Genomic DNA, 18,192 nt, shown 5'->3' on the forward strand with positions numbered 1-18,192 from the left:
GTATTGAAACAACTAGAGGCGTACATAAAGATCTGTAGTCTTGCTCAAGTTGAGGACCACTGTTCTTGTGTGTGCGCGAACATTTGTATCTATTAATGACAAGCTTAAGACAGACATCTTGCCTGTCTATACATTACAGTATTCAGACAAGCATCAAGAAAAGATCCTCTGATTCTGAAACTTATCTAAAAGCTCCTAGCTTGCTGTTTTCCCTTATTTCATTGTTAAAAAGCAGGAAAATCCCACACATTTTTTTAAGTGAGAAACTGAACTGCACGCATCTTTAGAGGTAAGGCGCAGCTTGTTTCATTTGCAACTGACCTGTACAGACTAATTTAACACCAGTATTTCTACTTTATACAAATACAGAATACTAGTCTAGACTACCATGATCTAAAGTGCTAGTTAAAAAAAATTAATAGAAAAGTACTTGTGCCCATTCACTTCTAAGAGCAAAAACAGATTTAGGGCTTCAACGCTGACATAAAATTATTTTGTAGTATTCCCTCATTTTAGCTTAGTAAGACAGAGTTTTGAACCAAGTCTTCAGGCTACAGGTACATTAGCCTTTTTTTCTGATCGACACCTCATGCTCTGTAGGTTGGAAAACTCGCTGAGGCTCATTTAATCTAGCAACACCGAGCACTGAGTGGGTGCCACATAAACTGTAAGTAACCACGACACCCTTTTTCTCTCCTGTCACAACTCGAACCCGTCCAAAGACCACGGATTTAGTAGCTGCTATTTCTAAAAATAACTCCTTAAAGGCCGCTGCCAGCTGACCTAAGACTCCCAAAGGGGTGAGCTTAGGGCGATGAAAAACGAGAGACGAAAAACCCGCTGGGTGGGGTGGCCGGCGGCCCCCGGCTTTGTGCAGGCAGCTGCCACAATGCAGTTCCGTCGGAGAGGCTGAGGCGGCCTCCGCCGCCGCCATGTTAGCTCCCGCTTCCATGTGCCCGGGCTCCGAGGGGAGCCCGGCGCGCCGCAGCCTCTCCCCGCAGCTCGGCGCTCCGGGGCGGGGAGGGGGAGCGCTCCCGCGGCGGGGCTCCAGGGCGGGGGGGAATGGGGGAAATCGGGGCCCGTTCCCTGCGGCGAGCCGAGAGCGGCGCTGGGCCGGGCCCAGCCGAGGGAAACAAAAGGCGGAAGGGGGGGGGGGAAGGGAACCGCGCCGCCGAGGGGTCTCGCCGGCAGCAGGGAGGGGGCCGCGGCCCCGGGGCTGGAGGCGGGCGGCAGCCGCGGCCCCTCCGGCCGCTGCCGCACGGGGTGCGGGGGGGGGGGGAGCGCGGCCCGCAGCCTCCCTCCCTCCCTCCCGGGGCCGCGGGAGAGGCCGGCTCACACAATGGGCCGGGGGACCCCCGAAAGGGGAAGGGGAAAGGCCGGGAGAGAGACACTCGCCCTTCTGGAACCTTCCAGCGGGCGGCCCCTGGGGGCGACGCCAGGAACAACCCGCGCAGGCCGCAGGCTCCCTCACCCAGGGACCGGGAGGGCACGGCTGAAGGGACCGGCCGGCCTAAGAGGAAGTAAAACACAACGGGACGGATCGACGGCCCCTTCAGGCGGCCCGGCCGAGGCTCGCCATAAAGCAGGACCCCCGCAGGCTGAGGAAAGGGGACGAGGAGGATGGGCGACCAAGGGCCCCGGGGCCCACCCTGGGGGCTGGGAGGGGGACGGGAGGGCCGCCGAGGACGGGAGGGCACCTTTTTCTTCTCCAGGTTGCGCAGCTTTTTGTCGATCACTCCCAGGATCTGCTTCATGGCCTCGGTTTGCACCGAGGTGATGCTGCCACCCGCCGCCTGCGGGGCGGCCGCCGCCGCCGGGGCAGCCTCACCGCCCGGGCCCGCTTTCCCGCTGCTGCTCGCCATAGTGCTGTTGGTAGCCGAGGGCATCTCTGCGTGAGAGAGGGAGACAGGAGAGCGCGGGCGCGTTAGGGGGAACGGGCCGCCGGAGGGGACACGCGGGAGGGCGGGCGCGCACACGGCCGCTTCCCCACGCCCAAAGGCGCGCGCGCGCACACACACGCGGGCCGCACCTGCCAGCGCGCGCTCACACCCACCCCCCCATACACACCCCAACCGAGCCGCGGGGGCGCGCCGGGCCGTCACGTGACCGCGCCGCCACCGGCATCCCCTCGCCCCGCCAACGGTCATTCCCCTCAGAGCTCGCTCCCTCCCCCGCCGGTGTCCGGAGGGCCGCGCCACCCTCCTCACCCTGTGCGTGAGTGGCCTGGGGGAGGGGGGGACTCAGTGCGCCGCGCTCTCGCTCTAGGAATGGCTGCCTCAGCCGACTACCGGCCCCGCCGCCCGCGCTGCTCCTGCTACCTCTGCGCCGCGATACTAGGGGAGAGAGCGAGGGCGCGCACGCCAGCGCGTAAGGCAAGGCGGCCCGGGAGCGAGCAGCGCGGGGTCCTCGTCGCTTGGGTGTGCCCGCCGAGAACGCCTGAGCCCGCCCTCCACCGCTCCGCGCCGCCGGCCCTGCCCAGTCGGAGGAGGCGCTTCCCGCGGGGGCGCCGGCTGGCGGGGTCCTTCAGGCGCGCGGCGGGCGCCTCAGCGCCAGACACAATAGGCGGGCGGAGCAGCCAGCCCTCCGGCCTGCCGCGCGCTGGGCGGGGCCGCGCCTCCCACGGCCTCGCGCTGGGCTGGGCCGGGCCCTCCGCCAAACAGCCGCCGGCGTCGCGCCGCCTCTGAGGAGCGCGGCCTCCCTGAGGCGGTGGGTCTGAGCTGGTGGCGGTGCGGGGGGGTGTCGCCTGAGCGTGGAGCCCGTCGTGCCTTGTCGGCATTAAGCGTGACTCCAAAACGTGTTTCATGCTTATTCGTGCCTTTAAGGCACGTCCCTAAAGCTGTGGGAGGGCTCCGGAGAGGTGGCGTGCCACAGGTGTAATTGGGCCTTAATAACTGCGTGTTAGTCGCTGCAAACGGCTGCCTCGTTTGTCTTTCATATTAGGATTTGTATTAAGAGGTACCTGTATCTCTCTACATATGCAATCCCTGAATACTATGTAAGGTACTTTAGTTTTACATATTTCTGTGACCCAGAGCTGCCCCATGTCCAGATTGTACTTGCTGAACCTTTACTTACATGCTGACAACAAATAATTACTTCAATATTAATTTAAAGAAGTGATACCAATACAGCATCAGGTTTTCTGTGAAGTAAAGGAAATTTTTGAATGAGTACTATGCCTTTTTAGTGAGGTGCAACTCCAAAATGAAATACTTCATGGTCTGGGGAGCTAAATAACATTAGGAAGGTTTTTAGTATTTATTCATTTGTCTTTCTGGAATTAATGGATGGAAGATTTTTGGGAATATAAGGCCTTGAAAATTCAGTTCCCAGTAATTGCAAATTGGAGATTGAATTTGTGGTGTAATACCAGTTTAAGATTATATTTGTACCATTGGTTTTTAAGGCCAATTTTTTCCTTTATCTGTTTAATCATTGGATCCACACAATTGATTACATTGACAAAAGAAGTGCTGTTTCTTAAAGAAGGCGACTAACCTAATGGTTCTCCACCACGAGAGAGATGTCTCAATACTCTTCCTCACTAAATCCTTGCACGTAGTCATGTAGTCCTTGCCCTTCTTTCCATTCTGATTCTTGCTTCCCTGGAGTGAGTGAGAGTTGATAATCCTCCAAGAAACTGCTTTCTTTGACCTCATGCTGTAGCAGTTAATTTTGAATGGTCAGATATTTTTTTTTCATTCCATCTGTAAACACTACTTCCTATGCCTCTACTTTTCATGTATGCCTGCATTTTCTGTAACAGCTCAGTGCTTTTGTTTTTTATATTAGATTGTTTGCTTTCCAAATCAACTCATTTTGCATAATCAGTTACAAGACAAGTGAAATAAAACACCCAACCCAATTGTTTCAGTTGAATAAATGAAGTATAAAAGTAATAACTTCAAATATTGAAAGTCCATTTGTTTTCACTATTCACCAAGATTTTATTGATACCATTTGCAAGATTTAATTTTTGTGCCCTTACCTCTCCAAGCTCCTTACACAGAGGTTGAAATTACTTTTTTTCCCCAAGTCAAATACAGTTTTTTCATCAACATGGGAAGCACATTGAGGCATTTTGACCACAGAATGTAATTCTTCAAAATAACGTGGAATTGTTTCATCCATTCCTATTTATTTCTCCTTTATCTTACATTGCCATTGCAATTCTGCGTAAGCTTTCGGCACTCAACAGTTTAGGCAAGTTTTTCAGCCAAGTAAAAGGATCCTAATACAGTTTGTATTCAAAACCTGTATTGCTGAAAAGCTAAAAAAAAAAAAAATCTGCAATAAAAGATAAATAGAAGCTGATGGGAGAATTGGTAACAATAAATTAAGAGTACGTGTTGGACCACAATAAAGCCCTGATTTTGTGCACCAGCATGAGATCTTCTTCATGGGAAAGCATAACACTATCTAGCAAATGTTCATAGTCTAAAAAAAAGTAAAATTAAAAATACTGCTCCTGAGAGCAGTTATTACATGAGATTACATGAGCAATAATTACATGACAATTACTGCATCAAAGCTCTTCATAATTACACTGGATGCCTTTTTGGTTAGCCAAAGATGGAATTGAGGCTACTGCTAAATTTATATGCTAAAGTGTAAGTAACTATAAGCGAAGCATTATAAGCAAAGCATTAAGTAATTATCAGGGACTGCAAAAGGAGGGCTTCCATATTGTACTTAAAAAAGAGAGACTAGTTAATTCAGCATGGGGTAAGCTTACTAAATTCATTTAACAGATTCTTACTATAACACAGCAACTTTACACAAAAAATACTGGTCACTGTTCTATAATAGCATAACCCACCATCAGTACTATGCTCTGATTGCTCTGTGTAGGCTCCGTTCCTGATCTCCAAACCCTTCGGTAGGCTCTTGGAGCAGCCTGGGAATCACTGAAGCATGCGTGATTCTCTATGTCAACTTTAGAAGTAAAACTTCCGTACTGCCAAAATTAACTCAAAAATAACTTCCACACAAACAAACTGTACTGCATAGTCGATCTCAGCTCTTAAAATAACTTTTAATACTTCATGTGCTTATAGTTTTAGGCAGGTCATGTGGTCATATATTCATCTACCTCTTTCATACCATTCCTTTCAAAACAGTGACCACAAATTCGTCGTACTTGTGTGCCAACAATATTGATCATCAACACCTGACAGAAAGCCCTGCATCAGAATTCCCCACCATCAAGTAGGAGTTGAGACCTCAAACTCTTTACTTTAAGGAAGTGTTGAACTACTGCTGATCTGTGAGTAAGCTTTATCCCCCTAACTTCGGGCATGACAAACCTGTAATTAACATGTGGCTCTCGGCCTTTACGTTTCTTAGAGATAGGTATCCCCTTACTTACCACACATGGTATGATCTCCCTGTAAATCTGGATTTGGGTCTCTTCACCTTTGACTTCTTTGATGTTGGCTAGCTGGCTGAAATCCCACTTCAGCATAATTATGGTGCAAATCAAATCTTACTTGTAGGGAGCTGGCTTTCTATTTCATGTTTGTGAGCTGTGTAAATGAAGATCATCTCTGGAGTTGCTGATTTTGGAGTCACATTTGTTAAGCCACTACACAGAGGTAAGAGAGGAGGGGAAGTCTCCCCAGCAAAAACATATGTATCACTTCCACAAACATGAACCTTTAGACCACAAAATTGCTGAAGGTGAGGGAGGCTTCGACCTCCCTGCAGGCAATGTGCGGATCCAGATTTAGGAGACACTTAGCTTTGCTCTTTGTGTTCCAGAGGAACCTCTCCCATGCTAGATCTCCTCTGGGTTTTCATTCATCATTATCTTACATCATCTGTAAACCAGAGATAGATGTATTTAAAACATATGTAACCAGCCAGTTACATGAAAAATAAAGATGGAGGGAGGAAAGAAGTCTTAAACTGATTGGTGTAATCAGGGCTCACCTGTTGTGTTTATGTTCTGTGTGAAGTATTGTCTCAGGCAGGGTTTTTCTGACCCCCCTTTGTATCACTTTTGTTACCCCTGACACACCTTTGCAGCCCTTCCCATTTCAGATTTCCTCCTGCCCTCTTGCTTAGCGACTTTTGACCAAGCCAAGCCTTGCCACTCCCTCTGGGGAAAATCCTGTAGGAAATTACTACTAGTCCCCAGCCCTGTTCTTTCTCCAGGGAGAAAAGAGAAGAGAGGAAGGTCCGGGGGGGGGGGGGCGGGGGGGCGGGTGCAATGGGTGTGTGGAGAGAGAGAAAGAAAAAGTTTGCTTTTCCCCAGTGTCCTAAGAGCTACTTCCAAGCAATCTGTGGTCTCATGTTAGTTCCTTGTGAGCTCCAAGGACAAGTTGTGTCTCCCTGCAGCTCTGCATTGTTCTGACCACTTCTATACAGGCAATCAGAGCACACAAATGGAGACATGCTTCTGTCTCCCCAAACCTGGTACCCCAGCCCTGTGTCCTTCCATCTTCTTGTTACTCGCTTCTCCAAAACAGCAACCGGTCCTGCACCTTGCCAGCTTTCCCACCCTGTTGATATGTTCTTGGCTTCTCCAAACCAGGAACTGATCCACAGTGCGTAGTGTTCTCTCCTTAATTGTGGCATCTGCTCCCTGTTCATACCCATAATTATTCTGAATAATATAATGAAATAATATAATTAATATCTTGCATTTATTCTCTGTTGTATTATGGTTTTTTTAAGTAAGATCCATAAGACCAAAACAAAATTTCCCTTTTTGCACATGATCACAGATCTATTAATCAATTAGTTCCCTGACTGATCTTGTTGAATGTTATGGGACTTCAAAAGCCACTGAGAGTATGACAGTAAGAACAGGGATAGCAATAACCACAGCTGAAGTTGAAAAGCAGATCCTATTCCACTGGTTGGGCACAGAAGATAAGTACCAACCTCTTTTTCCAGTTCCCAGATGTAGTATACAATAATTATGGTTAGAAAAACAAACCAACCAACATACTTTTAAATTATAAACCAGCAACATTTAAACTGGAGTAATGAAGAGGGGTCAACAATATCTTTTATTTGCCTTTAAGGTTACAAACTTATTTTGGACAGTAGAACTGTATCTACAGCAATACCAACACAGAGCAGGAGTCATGTTTGAGAACAGGAGCCTGGGAGAATCTGAACTTTCACTCAGTTTTACTGTCTTAAGAAGGGCCCACTTTGAAATTTTCAAAAACTGTGGTTTCTCCTGCTTATCAGGCAGTTTTGGAAAGTTACTCCTTTTCTCAGACAAGAGAGATTCCTATTCTATGTAAACCCACAGGCTGGCTAACTTTCATAACAAAATTAAACCCAGACAAAATAAACCTCTCTGAATAAGGACTGAAAAAAAGCTCAGTATATGTTTTTGGCTTAATAAAATGAAATCAGAAAGTTTTTATCACAAATGTTAAACATTGATGTGTTAGCAGCAAGGTCAATAAAGAATTCAAAAGATATTTGGGTTCAATGATATGTTTAGTCAAAACTAGCATAATTCCAATCCAATACAGCAAAAAATAGATTAAGTGCCACCAGATCTTAGATTTCCCTACATAGCCATTGATAGGAAGTCATTATAAAATGTATTTCTGTTTCTACTGATATCATACAGTTCTTTGGCCCTTTCATGAAGCAATTGTTTACAAAAGTCTTCAGCTTACAGAAGTAAATAACCAGGCTGGGACACTGCTACATGCACTGTATGCAAAGTAGATCAAGCATTCATTTTCATGTACAAAGTCCTGCCATAGGAAGGAGTAGGTTGGTCATACATACCAATGAAGAAGTCTCACCACTGAAAAGCAGCTCAGAACCTTAGGGCTTTAGATTTGCCTGAATTAGCTATTTTGAATGGGCCCAGCATACCATGCTATCCAGACTGTTCTGTGCCTGTCCTCTCTCTAATTTACTTTTCCAGTCATCTTTTTGTATTTGTAAATTATATCAAGTAATTCTGTATTTATTTCCCTGCTGTTAAGGAAAATAACTGGGTAGTGTTATGACAAATGCTGCAGCTCCAACCAAAATATCTTCCTAAAACAGCAATTTTCTGTTCAGTTTTTTTTTTTTTTTTTTGCATGTCAGCCACTTTACTGTATCACAGCAGTTTAAATGAGAGTATTACAAGGCTGTAAGTCAAGCTTATCACAGTCTTAAATATCTCAGACATCTGCTTCTGGAGAACATCTGGAGTGGTTGTTGTCCAAAACTTGTAATCACCTCAAAAAAAATATTATCCTTTTCATTCCAAAAAGCTGTTCTCTATAACTGTGGAGATAAAATGGCGCTGACTGGAAGGCTGTTCAATCCAGTGCTGAAAGATATCATAAAAATCAATTGTTGGAGGGCAAAAATATTGTCGGGGAGCAGCAAGGGCCAGTTGCTCCCGCAGGAGGCCAAATTTTACAGCAGATGGAATGAGTAACGTGGGGCTTGTGATGTATCTGATGCCAACTTTTTCTCTCTGTTTCTATGAATCTATGAATGGAGAGTCCAAATAGCTCTTCACAGTCAAATGGCCAGGTCCAGCTACTACCTGCCCACTTAGCCCCCAGTAAATTTGTGCCTAAACTTTTCATTTCTTCAGATGATTTGATTATGCAGTTATTAGAAAAAGTGCTTTGTTTAATGATATTCACAATGTATTCATAGTCACAACACATGGTTTTCAAGTGAACCTGAAGGTTGCTAATCAAACCTCGTGCTCTCCAGCTGGCACATCAAAATCTTCCTGCATATCACATACATAGGAAAGGTAAAGGAGTAATAAATTTGAAAGTAATTTGAAGGTGAAGGATGACTGGTTAATTTAAGGAACGCATAATGCTGATGTAGGACAGGCCAAATTCAGGATGCAGTTTAGTCCCAGGACGGCCTGCTAATGCCAGCCTCCCAGGCAGGTTATTTTAATGCTTCATGATTCTTACTGATGAAAAATGGTCCTTGCATGTAGTCTGAATTTGTGTTACTCCAGTATTGATGCTGCTACTTCTAAATGTCCTGGACACAAATAGCACGTTTTTCTTTCTGTTTGAAGCTATCTTTCTGAGACAATATGGTAATGCAGTTGCATTTCTTCACAGTGTTCTTTGCTAGGTCCAGCAGCCCCAGTTCTTTCAACCTTTCCATAAAGGTGTTTATTAGACCTCTGCCTTTCTTGATGTTTTCCTCAAACGCTATCTCTAATTGGCCTTTATATACCTTCAAACGTAATGCTTAAAACAGGATACATTACTCCAGCTGAGTCCTTATTAATGATGAAATCATGACACAGTTACATGATCTGTCTCACAGGACAAATGCACCTAGATATGATGTTTGCTTTTTCTGCATCAAATTCACACTGTACACTGAGGTTCAGTTTGTAATTATCACCTCCAGATCTTTTTCTGCAGAAGTGTTAGCTAACATACTATCCCCCAGTATGAGTTTATGAAGTTGCTTATTGCTGCCTAAGTGGACTTGAACACATAGGAGTTTGATCTTTTTTTTTTTGGCCATTTCACATTTTGTCTCCAAAGTATTTGACTTCTTTTCACAGCTTTCATACTCTCTTTTCTGCCATCTAGGTCATAATGAAAATATTAACTAGCAAGGACACATGGACAAATTCCAGTGATACCTTGCTTTGTACCTCTTTCATTTTGACAGGGAATCACTGGCAATTATTCTTTAAGTAGACTCACTTGGCACCCACCTGACGGTACTTTTATTTAGGTCATGTTTTCTTAGGTTGCTTATGAGTTGTAGGAGAAAGTATTGGAAGCCTTATTAAAGTCAGAAGATGTCATCTGCTCTTCCTCTGTCCATGCAATATTCTTTGTGGAAGGAAATCAAATAGTTTGACATGGATTGGTTTTGACAAATTTGTGTTGGCTGTTACTCATCTCCTTTATTTCCCAGTCACTTAGGATGTTTCATGAATAAAGGTAGAGCATCTCTAACTTAATTTCGGAAGACTTAGTATACAGCCTAGTTTGCAAGTGGGCAGATCAACTTGTTGCTTTCATTTCATTTCCCAGCTGAAAAACTCTTATTACGAGCTTTCAAATGGCAAAGTTTCTCCCAGTATGAAAACTGAAAATAGTGCTGATATGTAAATCCCCATGCACTGAGATGAGAAGATGCCTTTTTGCAGTCTGGCTCCTGTGTACTTGTTTATACTGACCTGCTTAGCTCAGGCTTTATCATATCATTTACACTTAACCTAATGTCTGTTTTCCAGTACAGCATAGTCAGAAAGGAACAGGAAATACTTAAAACCTTTTGTACAAAATATTCTTGGGTGGAAATTAGAAGTGTGCTTAGTAAGCATGATTAAAAGACTGGAAGCTGCTGTAAACAACAGTATTTGAAACTCTGCACTTAACAAAGGACAGATACAGGCTGTACATTACAATTCCACTGAGAAATCTTTAAATGCTATTAATGTAACCATGAAGTGAAAGAAAAGGAAATCACAGGGTGTTTTATGATTCTTTTTGTATCATATTTAAGCACAAATGCTCTATCTTTCAAAGATTCTGTAGAGCTACATTTCCCGTGCAAGTCAGGTGTATGTTAAAGTTTTCAATATATTGACCATAAATACTTTTCTGTCTATCTATGTATCTGTCTACGGTTGTGTCTGTGTCTACCTATCTGTCTGTTTAGAAGATAAAGTAATATTATAGGTGACATTTCCTCACAGTGAATAGAATTGCATCTCAAAATGAATACTTGCATGAAAAGAATGCAGAGAGCCTCCACTCTAGAGGAGAGCAAAGATGGATTGGTAATTCTCACACTACAGTCAGTATTTGAGGCTCAGCTGGGCTATTTTGAGGAAGACTAATCACAGACCTTATGGTAAAGGTCTGTCTGAAGAAAAATTAATGATTGCATGAAGTATTTCCAAATATGTTGGTGTTACAGCTACCTTTCAAAGGCATGCTGTCTTTAGGAGGACCCACTGGCACTGCAGCCCCTTTTCTTCCTATCTGCTCTCTCTCAGAGGAATAAGTAAATGTGTGCCTCAAGGCCATATACATGCCAGGGAAGCTCAACAATTCTCCTGCTAAGGAATTGCAAATGCTTCTGCTCAAAAAAGCCCCAAACAAACAAAAACCCCCAAACAAAACAACCCACTCCCCAAGCTATAAGTCTTTTAAAACAGGTGATCATCTACATAAATTCAGATTTATTCCTAATTTTTGCCTGTACTTCAACAGGTGGTTTTTTTTTTTTCAAGCCAGTGAGTGTCAACTATGTTGTAGAAGGCCCCTGCTCAGCACTGTGCCCTGCTGATCATGGCAGGACCTCCTGGCCAGACCCTCACTCGTCCCTTCTTCTTGTCTGATGGCCTCGCAATGGAAGCCATCATTGTCACCAACTTGGCCCCATGTGGGTATGTTGGGATTGCACTCTGGTCAGTGGGGTCACCGCCCCTATGCTGTCCTCGTGCTCGGTCCTGGCTCTCCTTCCTTTGGGAAGCAGTCCCTGATAGCCTTTACATGACTATAGCCAGGCACTGTTAGCATGATGACTTCTGCAGTCATGGAATGAAGTTCAAGGATTCTTCCCCAGCACCCCAGTGGTGAATGGGTTCTGAATGTCTTCAAAGAGCAGTGGAGCTATTCAGCAGGCAGCTATCAGAGTCACGGCCACCCTGGGTGAGACCCTCCTGCAGCTGAGGAAATAAGAACTGTGGGAAGAGCTTTCCCTGAGGAGGCTGTAGCACACGTAGTTTATCTGAGGACCAACACAAGATTTAAGGCTTTAAAAAAAAGTCATTTTGATTCACTGGCATTAGTAACTAGGATTGCAATAATAACATGTTGCACTCGGATCATTGCAATGACAGAACAATTATCTAATTAGAAAGTAAAAATAATTACATCATGTTTTAATTACTTAATAACCAAGAAATTGTCATTAGAGTGAAGGCTGGGAAATGTCACAGAAAATTATCAGGGAGTGCAATTTGCTGGTTAACAGAAAGTTTTCTTTGCAAACATGAAGTTTGGAAGCAGGCTTATATCAGCTCCTCAAAGGGCCCCCACCGAGTTTCGTTTTGCATCACCGCGTGTGTGACAGATGCCATTTGGGGACAGGAGGCCTTGTTAGACCTGAAGAGCAGAAGGCAAGAGCCAAGACCTGAGGCTGGCAGCAGTAAGTAGGACGAGTGGTAGAGAGGGAGAAAGCCCCAGTCCAACAGCGAGCTGGAGGAAGCTGCAGATGGAAGATGAGACCGGAAAAAGAGGAGGACCAAATTCCAGGTATTTGGAAACTACAAACTGCTGCCAGGAAGTCAGCAAAGACTGATGTAACTTAGAGCGATGCTGCTTGTGCTTGGTGCTGTGGCAGGAGCTAGTTTGGTCCTGATCTCAAGAGCCTACAAAAGTGCCATTATTTGGCAGATTATGGATTACGCCGTAAGAGATGTGTAGCATCGGTTGCAATGAAGGAATATTGCGTCTAAATCTGCAAAATGTGTGATTTGGAATAAATACTGGGGATACAATACTTACAAAGGACCATAAATGACCCAGGATTTTTGTGTAGGATTGTTACTGGAGCAATTTTCCACGTTGCTTCTGACTACTTGAAAAGCAGTCTGATGTTTAAACTGATGATGATGATTAAGGTAGTAACAGTGATGAGAAGGGCAGACAAACAGGAAGGCACAGTCTTTAAATAAACAGAGAGTAGGCAAAAAAATGAAAACTTTCAAATAACGTCTGTGAAGCAGTGTGTTTGTTTCTGCAAGACAGGTTGCAATTAACATTTGAAAAGGTATGTAAATAGTGTTTCATGCAAATATTCCCTTGGACACAGGCCTGTGATCTATTAATTATTCAAAAACAACACAAGCATTTTGTCATTACTGTCTGTGGCGTGTTCCTTGCTTTAATCTGTCCTTCGGTCTTGGAGCTGCCACATTTCCATAACTGGGTCACCTAGTTCTTTCTCAGCTTAATTTTCTGCTGTGAAATGAAAAATTAGCATTTTCTGCGACATACATTCAGGGCTTCTATGAGGAACTTGAATGCCTTGTCTAGAAAGTAAGGAATCCTGAAATCTCTGGGAAAATATGTAGTAAGGAGTGACCTCATATTTGTGGATAACATGAATTTTCAGTGACCACTAACCTTTGCAAACACAGTGTAGGATGAAAATTGTTGTGGGCCAAAGAAAAAGAAAAATGTTACTTGATGCACAGGAATGATATTCTGGCTCTGTGTACTTTGCATAGTGAAAAACACTACTGCCTAATAATAAGTTATAATAAAATATGATAGTAATTATGAACATAATTATAACCGTAATTTAAAAATCTTTTTAACTCGCAGATGCGTGAGTCATTGTGAGTGATTTATTAATTAAAATTGTGTTGACAAGGTGGTAGGTGACATTAAAAATATTTGCTATTTTAACCACTAGAGAGCGTTCAAGAGCTGCTTGAAAAATCCGGTTTTTACTCGTCTCTTGAACTCCAAGGCAGGGTTGCCCTGAGATGCACGGGATAGTCACTATGGTTTGAAGGAGGAACAGGGGCACGTCTCAGAGAGGGTGTCAGTTCTGCGTTCTGCTGGCCTGCACATGCCGGTGAAGAAGAGTATGATAAGGAATGGAGGCAGTCCATGAATTTTTGATGTTCTGTCACAATTATTCTCAGCAGGTGGCATGCCATTGGGTGTACACATCCCTGTTGGCATACAGCACATCAGAGATATCTTTAGGAAAAAAATAGTCTTGGAAGTGTTTGTCCTGAAAGGTGTATTTTTTGGTTTAGTTTTATTAAGAAAAGATAGGAATTGCATATTCTGAGGATGAGTAAGCAATGACATTTTATTAACTCAATACTGGTAAAACTTTTTCATTGTTTGTAAAATTTGTCATCATATTAGAATTTTAGCTGAAAATTACTGAGGATTACTGCTGGGACCTCTAGAGAAAATTTAAAAATCAATGAAGCCCTTCAGTGGCATACTAGTGGCTACTACGTGCTGCATATTGTCCTTCCTCTTTAACGTGCACTTTCCAAAGCCTGTTTTACTAAAGAAGCCAAATATGTCTCATTAGCAAAGGCAGTGAAGAACTGTGAACCACCTGCACCTTCAGTAGCTCCCTGCATGAATCTATTGAGTAGCCTCCAGGTGGTTTATCCTCTGTTAGGAAAACACCCTTACTCCTTTCACCTTTTCTGGCCCCAAACATCATTTCCCAGTTTTTTCCAGCCCTCACTGCTCACTCACCAGCAACTTTATGGGAACACAAATACATGTTAGAATTTGGCACCCAAACCCAATATTTAATCCTAAACAATGACAAATAAGCTGGACTAGCAGCATAAGCATTAGATGAAAATAATTTTCTCTTAGGTCCACAACCCTACTTGTAACACTCAAATCCCCAGATTTAACCAGAGAAGGGACAGTTTCTAGTCAGGACAGCAGGGAGAACATCACCTCACCTGATGCAATGGGAAGCCATAGAAAGAATAAGCTCAGCTTTAATAATGATTGTCAGATGGTAAGAGTAGAGGTGGCCAAGGGACTGGTCTCACTTTTTGTTCTTTGCAAGTGGGAGTGTGTGGAGGAGGCCTCAGTGATGCTCACTCAATGACTTAAGCACTTGATGCCTTGCTCTGCAGCAGTGGTGCACCAGGGCTAGAGACCAGCATCCTGGCATTCCTCACCGTGCCATCTGGATGTACATTTCATGGGAAGCCTTCAGGATCTCCTAAACATGCATGCTTCATGTGAAAATCAGTGTCAGAAGCCAAATTTCCATAAATAAACTCCTCCACTTACCATCTTTGAAATGACCCAACTTCAAGTCTAGATAATTACCAGAGTTCAGCAGAATTTTTTCAGCCTTCCCTTTCTCTTTGCATGTGGAGGGAAGAAACGGCGATGTGGCAGAAGCCAATTCTGTAGCAAGTGGTCTTCTTGCAGAAAAGGGGAGAGCTGTAAGAGGAGAGAGGGAAGGGAGTGGGTGGGACAAGTCAACTGTCTTGGAAAAAGAGCTCTGCTGCCCCTTTTCTTACTGCCTGCAGAGATTTTACAATTTCACAGCAAATCTATGCTCCATAACCATTGCTGCAGACTCTTTTTTTTTTTTTTTTCTTAAGGTCTTGTCCTCTTCAAATATTTGTTACATACCGGACCTCTTTTAGTTTTCATGGTCCATTAGAAAGATTTGTAAGTGATTTACTGCAGAAGGGAAAATGGCAGGAGGTTGTTAACCTTCACCTGGCGCTGCAGTTTTAATGGACTTAAGATGTGATAAGAGGTGAGATTTGGCCACAGACCTGCAATGCCTGATCCCAAGCTAAGGCTGGGTTCCACCACAGCCCCAGAAAGACAAGCTGAAGTGGCAGGGGAGGATTTGAGCTGAAGGGCAAAATGCAAAACTTTAGCATCATTTAAAGTCATGTCAACACTTGTCACTGACTGCAAAAAAAGACGTGTTTCCTCCTGAGGCCTTTGGAGCTGATAGGTAAGGATCAGAAATGTCTTTGTTCTACCGGGACATCTTGAAACCCTGTGCCTACAGATAGTTTTTACGCTCAGGAAAACCTGAAATCAGAGAATGACAACAGTTCAGGTTGGAAGAGACCTCAGGAGGTCTCTAGTCCTGTCTCCCAAACCTCCAAGGTTGGACACAGCACAACTGCTTGGGAAACCTGTGCGCCAGTTCATAGAGCCCAGGATGCTGTTGGTCTTCTTTGTGCATATGAGGAAGAGCATGGCCAGCAAGTCAAGGGAGGTGATCCTCCCCCTCTCTGGTGAGGGGGAGCCCTGGTGAGGCTGCATCTGGAGTGCTGTGCCCAGTGCTGGGCTCCCAGTTCCAGAGAGACAGGGAACTGCTGGAGAGAGTCCAGCAGAGGCTGTGGAGATGATGAGGGGATGGAGCATCTCCCTGATGAGGAAAGGCTGGAGAGCTGGGGCTGCTCAGCCCGGAGGAGAGAAGACCGAGGGGCTCTGATCAGTGCCTACAGACACCTTAAGGGCGAGTGCCAGCAGGACGGGGCCAGGCTCTTTTCAGCGGTGCCCAGCGACGGGCCAAGGGGCAACGGGCACCAACAGCAACACGGCAACTTCCATCTGCATGTGAGGAGGAACTTCTCTGCCTCGGGGGTGGCAGAGCCCTGGGCCAGGCTGCCCAGAGAGGCCGAGGGGTCTCCTTCTCTGGAGATGTTGGAACCCGCCTGGATGCGGCTCTGTGCAGCCTGCTCTAGGGGAGCTGCTTCAGCAGGGGGGTGGGCTGGGTGACCCCCAGGGGTCCCTTCCAGCCCAAACCATTCTGTGATTGTTTGCTGCCAGGAACACTGTAAGCCCATGTTCAGTTCACTGTCCATCAAGTGACTCATGTCCTTTCTGGCAGAGCTGCTCCTCAGGTCCTAGCCTCTGTGGTTGCCAGGGGCTTTTCCTTCCCAGAAACAGAAGAAACATCTAATTGAACAAGTTGCTTTTTTTGTTCTCCTACATGAAAACAAGTGTATGTGTTTCGGAAAAAAATAATGAAAGCCTTTGTTTGAAAATAATTCCAGCAAATCTTTCCCTTTGCACCACTCATCCAGGAACCATTGGGTTCATCTGTAATTTCTAGTGTTCAGAAATGTATAGGTTTAAGGGCTCGTTCATCAAGCTCAGAGGAGTCTTTACATTTGCATTCATTGATTTTTGGGCTATTAGCCTAATTTTAAAATTTGTAGAACATCACTGTCAGCTGTAGATACCGATCTCATTTGGAAACCCAACTGAGCAATGATGGCTTATATAAGGAAAAATTGCATGGCAATCTGCATTTCCTATGCACTGTTGCTTCTGCTAGTGTGAAAAACACCTTTTTATGAGGTCTTCTGGCAGGAAAGGAAGGGTGTTTTTTTCTGTCCTCTATATTAGTGGCAGAGTTTTTTGCAGTATAACCAGAAGTGGATGCAGCAGGACCAGTTGTAATCAACATCAGCCTGGTATTGAATATTTCAGTATCCTTGGCCTTCCACGTAGCATTGGGTCCATACTAAAAGAGAGGAGTTGGGTTTTGAGCCATTACAATCAGTGGAAGTCAGGGTGAAAAGTGAATGTAATAGTCATTGTTATGAGTAAAAATTACAATATTTTCCCGTGAGTCTGATTTTCAGAGCTTCTCAATAACGATGTTGAGGAATCCAGAGCTGTTTTCTTTTCAGGTGTCTCTTAATTTTCTGCTGCAATGCTCTCCTATCTTTTATCCACTAGAAGGCAGAAGTGAGGTTTTATGAGCTCATTTACTAAAAAATTGCACAGCAGGGAGATTTATGGCAAGGTGACTGCTGCTGTTTTTCTATGGTTTCATCATCTTTGGTCTACCAAGCACTTCTCATTTTCAAGGGTCCCAAGGCCTTCACAGACCTGACCTAACATAAGCATTGCATGCAGAAATCATGCTATCTACAAACGGTAGCTCAGCAGTGGGCTGCGACACTTCTCAGCCTCCCATAACATGCACGTAAGAATATATTATCCAGCTGAAACTTTGGGGGGAATTTTAAAAGGCAGATTGTAATTAATTGAGTTGGAATTTGGCCAAGGCAGAGACTTTAATATGTCTTCTTTCCTGGCTCTTTTTTTTTTTTTTTTTTTTCAGACTCGGGAGTTGTATAACATTCTTGTCTAGAGCTTATGCCTTTGTTGAATCCATTTCAGTCCCATTCCTGTCAGAAAGGTCCAGCCATGGGGCTGGGGATCTGTTTAGCCCTTAGCCACACGTGTGCATGAATGTCTTTGTCATTCTCTTATCCGGGTGCCTTCTCCAGGATCCCTCCTCATTGTCCACTGTTCATTTTTCCACTGCAGCCGGCCCCAAACTTTGATTTGGCATCCTTTGCTGCTGCTTTCTCTGCCATCCTTATGCTGTGTCATGCTCACTACCTTTGGAGGAACTCCTACACCAGCAGTGATCAGATCTCTTATTTAATGCGGCCACTTCTGGTCTATAGGCTGTTGGTGCTCTTTTTTAATACGTATAGGCTTTAATGTTTTAAGCTTTTGGCTAAGCATGTCTTTCTTTTTACTTTTTCCTCCTTTTCCTTAGCACCAATTAAACTCCCTAGGCATACATAAAAAAATGCCTATTCTTTCCAAGACAGAAACAGTTTCTCTTACCGATAGATTTTAGAACCCAAGATGACTGCAGCAATTTTGTCAATTAGCAAAGAGAATCAGCTTTACCTCATTT

General features: G+C 44.5%; 1 protein-coding gene across 3 annotated transcripts in view; it reads right to left on the reverse strand.

Moving 5' to 3' along the window:
• The window catches only part of CAPRIN1 (cell cycle associated protein 1), a 35,764-nt gene extending 33,350 nt beyond the window's left edge, over positions 1 to 2,414 (reverse strand). Inside the window, exons 1-2 of one of the 3 annotated variants that reach the window (XM_080404907.1) lie at positions 2,208 to 2,414; positions 1,698 to 1,888 (exon numbers count right to left, since the gene is read on the reverse strand). In XM_080404907.1, the coding sequence (XP_080261033.1) occupies positions 1,698 to 1,886 (189 nt within the window). In that variant the 5' untranslated portion in view covers positions 1,887 to 1,888; positions 2,208 to 2,414. Of the gene's footprint in view, positions 1 to 1,697; positions 2,004 to 2,207 lie in introns of those variants that run through there. The other 2 variants (XM_080404905.1, XM_080404906.1) reach the window with 2 other exon arrangements.
• Positions 2,415 to 18,192: the final 15,778 nt, after the last annotated feature.

Source organism: Falco punctatus (assembly GCF_963210335.1).
Source record: "Falco punctatus genome assembly, chromosome: 10".
In the NCBI taxonomy this organism is placed as follows: domain Eukaryota; kingdom Metazoa; phylum Chordata; class Aves; order Falconiformes; family Falconidae; genus Falco; species Falco punctatus.